This window comes from Electrona antarctica (assembly GCF_951216825.1).
Source record: "Electrona antarctica genome assembly, chromosome: 2".
Classification (NCBI taxonomy): Eukaryota; Metazoa; Chordata; class Actinopteri; order Myctophiformes; family Myctophidae; genus Electrona; species Electrona antarctica.
The window spans coordinates 40752624-40764117 of NC_136807.1; the positions used below are offsets into that span (position 1 = coordinate 40752624).

The following is an 11494-nucleotide window of genomic DNA, read 5'->3' on the forward strand; positions in this document are numbered from 1 at the left end:
AGGGACAGACAGGAAAATTACAATGATCATAATTAGTAGTAACTGAGTCTGAGCCAACATCATGTACACTCACAGCTTCTGTGGGGGTTTTCTTTAATTTGCTTCTGTCGACTTTCATTGTTGCTTCTTTTTATTTGTTGCTTCTGTCAAGAAATTGCATATGTCATTCAACTGTACCAAGACAACACTGAATATAGTGGTGATTATCAAATTAGTGGTACAAAAGTAACAACATTTTATGACATGAATAACTATTATTTACTTACAGTAAGTAATTTGGCAATACCCACTTAACAGCATGTTCCATTCACGTTACCTGCACACACAAACACATTGTATTAATTAAGCTGGTTTATGGTAAAACGCAACTTAAATTTGCAGAAGCCAAGACCTCAGATTGTACAAAAATGCAATGAAATCAGTCAACTATTACTTAAAGCTATATACAAATCATGGTCAGTCAAATTAACCTGACATTAGCATCACAATAAACAATGCAACAGCAAAAAGAAAATATATTCTAGAACTTGAAAATAATATTGATTCAGTTTTGGTACAAGGCAGTCAACGAATTGACTAGACTTCAGTCATCCTGTGAAAAACAATGAGTTTAGAAAATTAGTGCTACTAGTCAGCAAACTGAGACCCACTATAATTGGCTAGCAGGTGATGCTAACGTTTCGTTTACCTTAGCTAGCAAGCCAGGCGAATTAGTAGCTAGCCAACTACTATACAAAGTCACTGTAATTTGTTTGACGCCCAACTCGGTGAATTGACACGTTTTACATGCTCAAGAAAAGGCACTCATGTATGTTGACCCATGAAACAAACGTCGAGCCAATTGACGGCAGTGGTTGGCCCGTCAGTGACTTGACACTGACAGGTTAAAGTTATAGCTGAAGCTGGCTAAATTTAGCCCTATCGTTAGCAACACAAACGTTACCTGACTGCCTTCAGGCTGCCACAAGATTCAATAATCGAACACCTCGGTTACTAGATCAGCAACATGCCCGTCTCATACAGCGAGCGAAACCCTCACAACGAACCGATCCTTCAGATCGATAGCTGGGGGAGTTGGTCTGTAGGAGCTATACCAGTCTAGTAGCAAACAGCTACTTCAAAGCAACAAAATAAAATCCAGGCGGAAGAAAAAAAAACTTGCGATAGCCAGCTAACATTACCATTCACCACAGCACGTGATACATAACATATGCACTGGGCATCAAAACGCAGAGGTTTAGCAACAGACTTGAGAAAAAGCCTGCCGTACTGTACTGAGACTTGTAGACCGCCACTAGTTTTGACTCGCTGTCCCGTGGAACACTGGACTAGTTTAGCTCGCGGCTGCAACAGCGCAGGCCGCACCGTCGATGCTAACACGTATAGCTACACCTCGTCAAACCAGCGCGTCTCAGTGAAAACGAATGACGCAATTTTCAAATGAAAAAGGTGTCGACGACAATTTTTTCCGTTGAAAATGCGTCATTTTTGTCGAGAGACACCGCTCGTGCGGTGAAGTATAAACGAAGCATCAGAAGCCCGCACTGTCACCCCCCTGCATCACCACCACTCACAAGAAGCCAGCGGGTACGTCCGTGGCGTGCACCCGGCACAGCTCAACAACAACAATAGGTTTTTGGTTGTGCATCAAAACACTTGCATTCATATTATTTCTGGCAAAAGTTATAATTCTTACCCCCGGCCTTTCAGCTAGACAGCCGTGGCACGCGCTGCTGGCTGGCTAGCTATAGCGAGCTAGCTGCTAGTTGAATAGCAATAGCAGAAACGCATAACGTTAATAACTCGCTGAATCATTCTCAGACGGGTCTAACGTGACACTGCGAGTTGGTGTATTTCAGTTTTCTTTTTGGGGCAAACAGCCGAGTAGAAACCGGCTCGGGATAGTGATGTGTTCCTCTGCCAGGCTGTTAGATTATGGTCATTTTTTTCGGAGAGCAAGCGCGCGTGTATCCGTAGCATGTAGTCAGTGGGTACTGGGTACTGGCTGTCGGCACTACAGTCACTATGACTGGGTAGTGTGCAAAGTGAATAACGTTATGACACGGGCCAGTGTCTTTCTTGTCTCATACGTTTCTCAACGCACAATATACAGACAGAGCATAATGGGTGACCGTTGGTATTTAATTTTATATCAGCTTAATTGTTTTGTAGATTAATTTATTTGTAATCAATTATTTAATGGCCAATAACACTAACGTTGTCAGCAAATGTTTACATTACATAACTATATAACTAATTTGCCTACCCACAATAATAATATATAAACATTAATATCCATCAGGTGTGCAGCCATTTTAGTTATGCTAATTACAGCACTATTAAGGAATGCAGTGTGCCTTCAACACTGTCACTGACATGTCTTGCTTTAAGTAATGCTTTAATTATTGTACTTGTCAATGTGGTTCCAAAGCTCACAGCATAAATTAACTGGACTCTTAGCTTATGAGTGAAATATTGATAGATTCAAAAACAAAAAAAATCCCATTTCAGATTTGATTGTGGCCTAAGGTTAAGGAAATATTACTAGTGTCTGGAACTACATAGTCTTGCGAGCCAGACTGTTGCCAACTTGCCTCCCACAATTTTCTAAAATGCTTCCGTCATACAGTCTGGGAGCACCGAAGCGCTGAAAATGATCAAGCGAGATGTGACACCTCCTTCCCACATCCCTTTTTGTCTTTACAGTCACACAAACTTATCAGAATATAAATAAAGATCATCCAAGCATCTAATAGATTGCTGCTTAGCAGAAATGAAAATTAAAAAAAAGAAATGACGAACAGCTTCTCGTCTCGGATTTCGGGAGATGTGGTTCCAGACTATATAGCTGATAGAGAGATTGTGGAATAGTAGTCTGGCTACTGGAGACTAGGAACTACAGTACACATTCCAAAAGCCGAGAATGGAAGCTTGTCATCTGTTAGTAATTTCAGCTAACAAAACATATTTAAAAATATCTTTAACATTTATTTTGCAATTTCCATTTCTGATAAGCAGCGAGCTATATAAGCTTCGATTATTTGGATTTATATTAGGACATATTTGTGCGACTGCAAAGACGAAAGGGAAGTGGGCAGGAGGTGTCACATCCACTTTATCCTCTGATCAGAGCTTCCATGCGCCAGACTGTATGACGGAAGCATTTAGTCCGGCAGCCGACAGGCCTCTTTTGTTTAAAGTGGGAAATTTGGTATATAGTCTTTTTTATTGGCCTAAAATATTGTCTATATACATACATTCATGAATCCACTTGCTGACCGGCTGTCACTATTGGCCAATTTTTTTATAGGGGTTTCTTGTGACCATACCATTAACATTCTATGGCAGGCAAAAATATCAAACTCTCCTTTTGTTTTTAGTGGCATGTCAAACTAGGGGTTTTTCATGATTCTGAATCCATTCCAAGCATTAGTTTTGCACAAAAAACACATTTGTCATGACGTCTAAGGCCGTTTTTAGCCCAAGGAGTGCATTTTGTGCAAAACTAATGCTTGGAATGGATTCAGAACCATGAAAACCCACTAGTTTGACATGTCACATGCTACTTAAAGCAAAAGGAAAGTTTGACATTTTTCCTGCCATAGGATGTTAATGGTAGGGTCACAAGAAAACCCTATAAATAAATTGCCCAATAGTGACAGCCGGTCAGCAAGTGGATTCATGAATGTATGCATATAGACAATATTTTAGGCCAATAAAAAGACTATACCAAATTTCCCACCCGTCCACTTCGGCTGCCGGACTAATTTGAAAAATGTGGAGGCAACAGTCTGGCTTGCTAGCTGACTAGCCGCAAGTAACTTAGATACTATAATGCTATCTGGCATCCAAGTTCATTGATAGCCCATTCATTGAAACTGAAAAGTCCTATCTGATTATATTAAACAACTTTAAACTCACCAAGATTGGACCTGTATGGAAAGCTCTTTGTATCTGTCAAGTCTTTGTTTCATAAAAATCCACCATAGACAATAAATGGTGCATTTATATAGCGCCTATATCCAAGGCGCTTTACAGAGATTGTGCAACACACACCCCCCCCCCCTCTGGGGGAGCCCGGGGTTGAAGTTGGGAACCTTGCGGTTCCCATCCGGTCACTCTTCCCCTGAGCCACTGCCGCCTACGACAATAGACATGTTTTGACCTACTTTCTGTCAATATAAATACATTCTGTGCAGGTGATTAGTTTTCTTAAGTGTTCGAATGTATAAGGGCTCATTGGAAATCACTCAACGGTCCTGTGAAATTGTACATAATGCGGCAAGGAGGCAGCAGGACATTCAGTTATTGAAAGAGAGTGCTTCCAAACTCTTAACGCTAATAATGACCTGCAAAGAATTTAATGTGGACTTTTATGAAGCAAAAACATGACAGATAGGCCTACAAAGAGGATTACCAAAGCTTTCCGTACAGCTTCAAGATTTGTTTGTTTAACGTTGTTTAATCAGATAGGACTTTTCTTTTGGAAGAATGGGCTGTCAAGGGTTGGTATTGCAACTCAGACACTAGATAGCATTAAAGGCATCAAAATTGCTTGTGGCTACTAGCTGACCAGTGACCACAGGAATGATACTGTGGAAAATCTTTCATAAAACAGAAATCAATTTATGTATCGTTTACAGGTGTTCATGATGCATTGTTGCAGCAGGTGTTTATTCTGCTTTAAGTCGTGTACATATTAGTTTTTATATGCTTTTATGTAAGTTTTATGTATGCTTTAGCCTCATGTGTTGAAGCAGTATGCACAGTTTATTTCCCGACAGATATTTTGATAGTTTTTTCGTACAGGAACGAGACTGTCTTTAATATCTTGTGTTCTTGTGAGGCATTGTGAATTTGTATGGCAACATTTCTGATGGTAAAGTATATATTTCTGCAAAAACAGCCAGAATGGTGATGGTAAATGCCAGGACCTTCCTGCAAACTTTTCTTTTTTGCCAACGCAACAGGAGCCCCTGAGATGATGTGGTAGTCCCAAACATACCCCTGCTTCTATGCCGCAAAGCCATACCTGCCAGTGTCAACTTTTGAAAATAAGGGAGATTTTCAAACACAATAAGGCCCCCCACTCAAAAGAACCCAAAACAAAACACACAATGAATACTTTGTTAGCCTACTAGGCACTAAAGCACTATTGTGTTCTTCTGGGCCAGCCTTATGTTTAGAATGTCGCTCAATTTTTATACGTGCATGTATGTAATATGTATATTATATATATATATATATATATATATATATATATAATAATCAGTTGCATTCAACATAAATCCATGGATATTCATAAACCATTATCATTCCAATAAGTGGGATGGTGCAGTAACAAAATGCGACTGTAAATGCACCAGACCAGTGCAACTATATGGTGCAAAGGCTAACATTGGTTATTAAAATGATAACGCTTTAGCATTAAGAGGAAGGAAAGAAGGAAGGCAGGCAGGAGAAACACTAGGTTAACCAGAGTAATACTTGGTCATGGCTAGATACTATAGGCACGTCTAGAGAAACACTAGGTTAACCAGAGTAATACTTGGTCATGGCTAGATACTATAGGCACATCTAGAGAAACACTAGGTTAACCAGAGTAATACTTGGTCATGGCTAGATACTATAGGCACATCTAGAGAAACACTAGGTTAACCAGAGTAATACTTGGTCATGTCTAGATACTATAGGCACGTCTAGAGAAACACTAGGTTAACCAGAGTAATACTTGGTCATGGCTAGATACTATAGGCACGTCTAGAGAAACACTAGGTTAACCAGAGTAATACTTGGTCATGGCTAGATACTATAGGCACGTCTAGAGAAACACTAGGTTAACCAGAGTAATACTTGGTCATGGCTAGATACTATAGGCACGTCTAGAGAAATGCTTTCGTAGATTCTTAGTTGGGGTTAGGCACCGTTACACCGGGTACTTTTTTTGTATGTGTGATTAATTAGCCAGAAAATATTTTACGAATTGTTGTTTGTGTCATAAGTACATCCAAACGCAAATATTACAAAAAGATACAGGGACACAATCTTTATTAAGTTCAGTAAGACATTATTTCTTACTGAACTTAATAAAGGTATTAATCTGTATGAATGAGGCATCAAATGATCAAATATATGAATAGCTTTCATGGAAATTTCCAACATGGGTTTGGTGCGATTTAATTAATACATTTTAGTTATACATGTAGGTTAGGCAATGTTAGTATTGTTGCGTTTGAGGCATGGGTTAATTAGGTGTGACTTAATACATTTTAGTCAGGGTTAGGCACTGTTAGTATGGTTGGTTGAATTATTAATACATTTTAGTTAAGGTCATTTTACTAATTGTAGTCAAAGGTTAGGCACTGTTATGGTTACACTAAGCATGGTTTTGATGCCATTAAAACAATACATAATAAAATACACTGTAGTTGGCACACATGTTAAGTTCCTTCCCACCATGGAGACTGGGGTTACACTGTAGTTAACTGGGTTAACACCCAGTTAACAACTTAGGCTGTGTAGCCTGACAGCGCGTCGTGGGTTCGAGTCCCGATCCCGACGGCCTTTGATGTGCGTCACTCCCCGTCTCTCTCCCCGTTTCCTGTCAACCTAGTGTTCCATCAATAAAAGCATGAAAAGCCCCAGAATAAATCTTTAAAAAAAAAAAAGGGTTAACTTGGATCTATCATTATATTGAGGAGGACGGAGGATGTGCTGTATAAAAAAAAACTAGAGCTCAAGCTCAAAGCGCACTCATAAAATACATAAAGCTATCTGTATCAAAGAACACACTGGGAAGTGTCAAAATACAACAATGATAACATTCACGTTAACTATCGGCAAAGTCCTCCTTTAAGGTTAGCCATGGGTTTGGTGATCGTTATGGTTAGGATAATGATCTGAGGAGGATGTTCAATGAGAGAATGCGAGCAGCTTTAACAAATGTCAGGTCCCATCTAACCATGGAGTGCGTGTGGATAAAGCTTCTGAAATATCAATGTCAATTGAAGGGACAAAAAAAAAAATTAATCTCCTACTGACATCAGTAGAGCACGAGAAACATTTTAACTTTTGAGCACATAGTAATTTTTTCTGGGTTTGGCACAAGTAATTCCAGCCATAAACCAGTTTCTCTATAATCTCTAGCGAAAGAAATGACCACATCTGCTAGAGAAAAGACAAAATAAATAAGCCTAATAATTTAGTTGAATATCACTGAATGAACAAGTGTTCATATCATAAACTTTGCCAACAGCTGTAGCCAGGCCTTCAACCCTTATTAGAACCACAAAGCATGAATACTGAATGATAAATGAATCATGGAACTGAAGAACAATGTAATGGAGACAGCACCTGAACGTACCAATTGCATTTGAACTTGTTTGCTCTCGTCTAGCTGAACAAGCAGGGTGGATTTATTATAGTAAGACCTGTTCTTCAATACAGACAAACGTAATTTAAATCCTCTGCATCCTCAACTATATGTTGATACCGGTACATATAGTTTTATAAGTACTAATAATTGTTCATTACAATGATCCGGGAACATAAAGATGATGGCCTCCCATTTAGACCTGTATACGTTGTTATATCTTTCAATCCAGGACAACCTCTGTGTTTCATTAGTTATTGCTAAACATGTGTATTTTTTTTAAATTTGAACTTCGGTTAGAAACATCCAGCACACAGATGTTCTTCAGACAATAAAAATGGGCGGCAGTGGCTCAGTGGGGTAGAAAGAGTGGCCGGTAGAGTGGCTGGATGGGAACCGCGAGATCCCAGGCTCCTCCAGAGTTAGTGTAGAAGTTTCCTTGATCAAGACTCTTAACCCCTAATTGCTCCCGATGTGCAGGTTGGTGCCTCCTTGCATGGTTTCCTCTGCCATCGGTGTATGAATGTGTGTGTGTGTGTGTGTGTGTGTGTGTGTGTGTGTGTGTGTGTGTGTGTGTGATGCACAATCTATGTAAAACGCCTTGGAAAAGGTGCTACAGTATATACTGTAAATGCACCATTGAAAATGGTAACGGTAGCCATTTCGTGCAAATATCTGTTAGATTCACTGTTAGATTTTATCCACCACCCATCCATCGTGCATCGAGCTGTGAATGTGTTATGCACTAATTGCACTTGACCTATAGAGCACCGAAGTCCTGACGTCACTGCCCTCTACTACCAGTAGAGGGCAGTGAGCGCCATGGTTCATGTACGTTTTTATAAGCATTGTACTCTCCATAGGGGGATTTTAGATCGCCTCATATAAGAACTGTGTTTGAAAAATAAACCGATCACCCCGGCCTTTTCACTCATATGGATATGAAGCATCGACTGAAGGTGGAAATGTACAAATATACCCAAAGAGTAACAAAATAAGCGTTAGAAACGAGCCAAACAACCCAGAGACTACATTTCCGGGTAGGCTGCTTCTGCCCGCAGCCCGTCGCACAACAGATACTGAACGTTAATTACGTTTATTTTAATTTTATTGATATATAATGTATCGTGGTTAGTACGAGTCGAGTCACCACCAGCTGAGCTTACGTCAACGAGGAATCTCAGGAACGCAATATGTTGACAGCTGGGCGTGACGTATATGCTCAGCGACATTGCATTCATATGTAGTTTCAAGGCTTTTGCGGTCACATTAATTCCATTTTCTCTAGAAACTGGCTGTATCAAATATGAATGGACATCATTAACGACGCACAGCCACTCCCCTGACAGAAACGCTGAGGTGGTCGGTTTATTTTTCAAACACAGTTCTTATATGAAGCGACCTAAAATCGCCGTTTGGGGATCTCAATGCAAATAAACAAATACATGAAACTGGAGATTGACGCCCTCTACTGAAAGTGACGTCAGACTTCGGAGCTCTATAGACGAATCCACAGAGCGGCAATCTTATTCTGTTCTGATGGCTAGTAGCGTACTACTGTATCAATGTGCCTCAGCCTAAATAGTTCACAGCATCTTGGCAGAACATGCCTTCACAGTGTAACCATTTTTAGCAGTACATTGTACATACCACAATCTGCTTTGGTTCATTAGCTCCATCATTCTCCTCCTCGGCTAGTTTCGTAGTCTCTTTAAACTCTCTGAATGAAAGGGGAAACAAAAAAAGATTAAGACCATGAGGATAATCTTTGAAGTTCCCCCTACTGTATACCAGGCGTAGAAAGAAAGGTTTAACATACATGAAATGTTAAAAAAGGTAAATATTGTCCGTGATCATGGCTATTATGAAACTATTTACAATAGCAAGCACTTCAAAAACAACTAACACAAGTGTCACAAGTTTTACTCATTAGCTGAGGATCTTATCCACATAAACTTGCAATGACTGATCTCAAGGACACTGACAGAACAGAGCAGGAATTGAATTGTGATCATTTGCATCGTATAATTAATATACATTAACCACTTCCTTCTTTCTGATTTTCCCCTTCTTCTACAATAAGTGCGGTATTGTCCTCTGGCTAGCGGCCAGAAAGTGTCTGACTTTTTCCTTTTACTGGTCCTTATCCAAACAAACTAAACCAAATGAGTTGAGCTGCTGATCCTGTGGCACTCAGCTGGATTTAACAGTGTACAATATATATATATATATATATATTTTTGCAATTACATGTTCAGGCACAGAGAATGGCTTTAACCGTCTTCCGTTCGTACCTGATGTGTGGTGGACTGAAAATAGTAATAGCCTAACCATCTCAAAGTTTGATAACAAGGCTATTTGTCTCTCCCACACTGGTAGCGTGCTCAGTCAGAGCATGCTCGTGCATGTTCATGTTGAAGTCACGTGAATCAGTAAATATGAAAGAGATGAACACTATGCAACATTGCAATGCAAACTACTGTGATTGGTCACAGCCAGGGCACATTATGAAAGGAATAGCTTCACTTAATATAGTAGTGTTTTATACAACTAAATAGTGAAAACCAAAATCAGCTTCAAGGGAAACAAGGATTCAAAGTTGTTATGGTTAATCGCGTGGTGGCAATTTGTTTGTATACATTTGAAACCCAGAAAGAGTTGGCTATCAATTCAGTCAGGTTGATTTGAAATTAAACAATCAACATTTCAAATTCCATCAGTGCTTCCACATTGGCCCGTGCTTTGAGTTAGTCCTGACTCCTTCCTTCAGCTTAGTAGTGGGTTGGCATGTAAGCAATTATGCCAGCCATTGTTACAATGCAGATTGATTTGGGGGCATGCATGTACGGTTCGCCTAGAAAATGATATTATTTCACAAGCGTATAAGGTTTCAAATGGACTGGATATATCGCACACCCCTGTCATTATTAAAAACTTGCTGATAGGAAAGTACTGCTGGATTACATGTCAAGTTCAAACTTTGTGGCAGAACAGCCAACTGCAGTTGAACAAGATGGTTGTTTAGAGACGCAGTACGTCTTTTTCGGTCCAAAACGTGCCCCAAGATTGTAACGTTATTTTAAACATGTATTTTAGTGGGACAGCTATTCTTGTTCACCGTGTAACGTTATAGACAACACACTTATCCAAGATGAAGAAGGCAAGACACATGTATGTTGACATAATCAGCATCATACAGAATGCAGGGATGTCAGGCCAGCTTCATCGCTTGTCTGACGTAGTTTGGCTACACTAATTAGCAAGCTTCCATCAATCACTTTACGCCGGTTAACGTTTGCTAATGCTAACCTCACCGGCACCACAACAGTATCAGTGAAAGGTAACCCTAACTTGAGTACACGTAACGTTGGCAAAGTTAGAAACTGAACAACGTTAGCTGGCGTGAAGTTATAGCACACGGACATTGGCGAGCTGCCTCCCGTCTGCTCCAAACTGGCGTTAACCGCTAGCTGCTTACTTACATACAAAATGTCAAATCCTCAATCTGACACTGGCATTTTCTCACCGCCGTAAACGTTTACCCAACAGTACCACACAGACATAACGTGCACATACCAACACACATTGAACCCGAGTGTGGCGTGTGTACGTATGTTAGCTAGCAAGCAAGCGGCCAGCAGCACACAATGCTCTATCGGCGGAATCGTGGCTAAATTAAAAATGGCGGTTTACACAGCAGAAAGGTCCGGACTTTACCCCTCAAAAGACGATCGCTTTGTAGGACATTAAACACCATTTTAGATAGAAACTCAAAACAGCAATTAGCTAAGAGAATGAATGTACAGCCTCCGGAGAGTATAGACCAAAACTATAGTGTGGAATACATCTGTCTGCTTACCTCGGTGCGTGTTAATTTCACTTCTCCATCTTGCACTAACGCGAGTAGTAGGGCAGTTTATTTCTCGCGAGAATGACCGCCGCTGTGTGCGTGCGTTACCCTGGGCACTCCCTTGTTGCTAAAAAACAAAACTAATCATGTCTATTATTTTGGGCCGGGGCATATCTCATAAGTAGGGTGGGTATTCACCTATGGTATTCACTTACTACACATTATCTCTACAGTGGTGTATAAATGTGCACACGAAAAGCACTCGGCACAAT

The 11494-nt window shown here is 40.2% G+C and overlaps 1 protein-coding gene across 1 annotated transcript in view; it reads right to left on the reverse strand.

Annotated features, from left to right (window-relative positions):
• huwe1 (HECT, UBA and WWE domain containing E3 ubiquitin protein ligase 1) overlaps window positions 1–11333 on the reverse strand; it is a 56330-nt gene extending 44997 nt beyond the window's left edge. The window contains exons 1-4 of the mRNA XM_079523850.1: window positions 11232–11333; window positions 9023–9092; window positions 267–316; window positions 74–143 (exon numbers count right to left, since the gene is read on the reverse strand). Coding sequence (XP_079379976.1) covers window positions 74–118 — 45 coding nt within the window. The 5' untranslated portion in view covers window positions 119–143; window positions 267–316; window positions 9023–9092; window positions 11232–11333. The remainder of the gene's footprint in view (window positions 1–73; window positions 144–266; window positions 317–9022; window positions 9093–11231) is intronic.
• Between the last annotated feature and the right edge of the window lie 161 nt (window positions 11334–11494).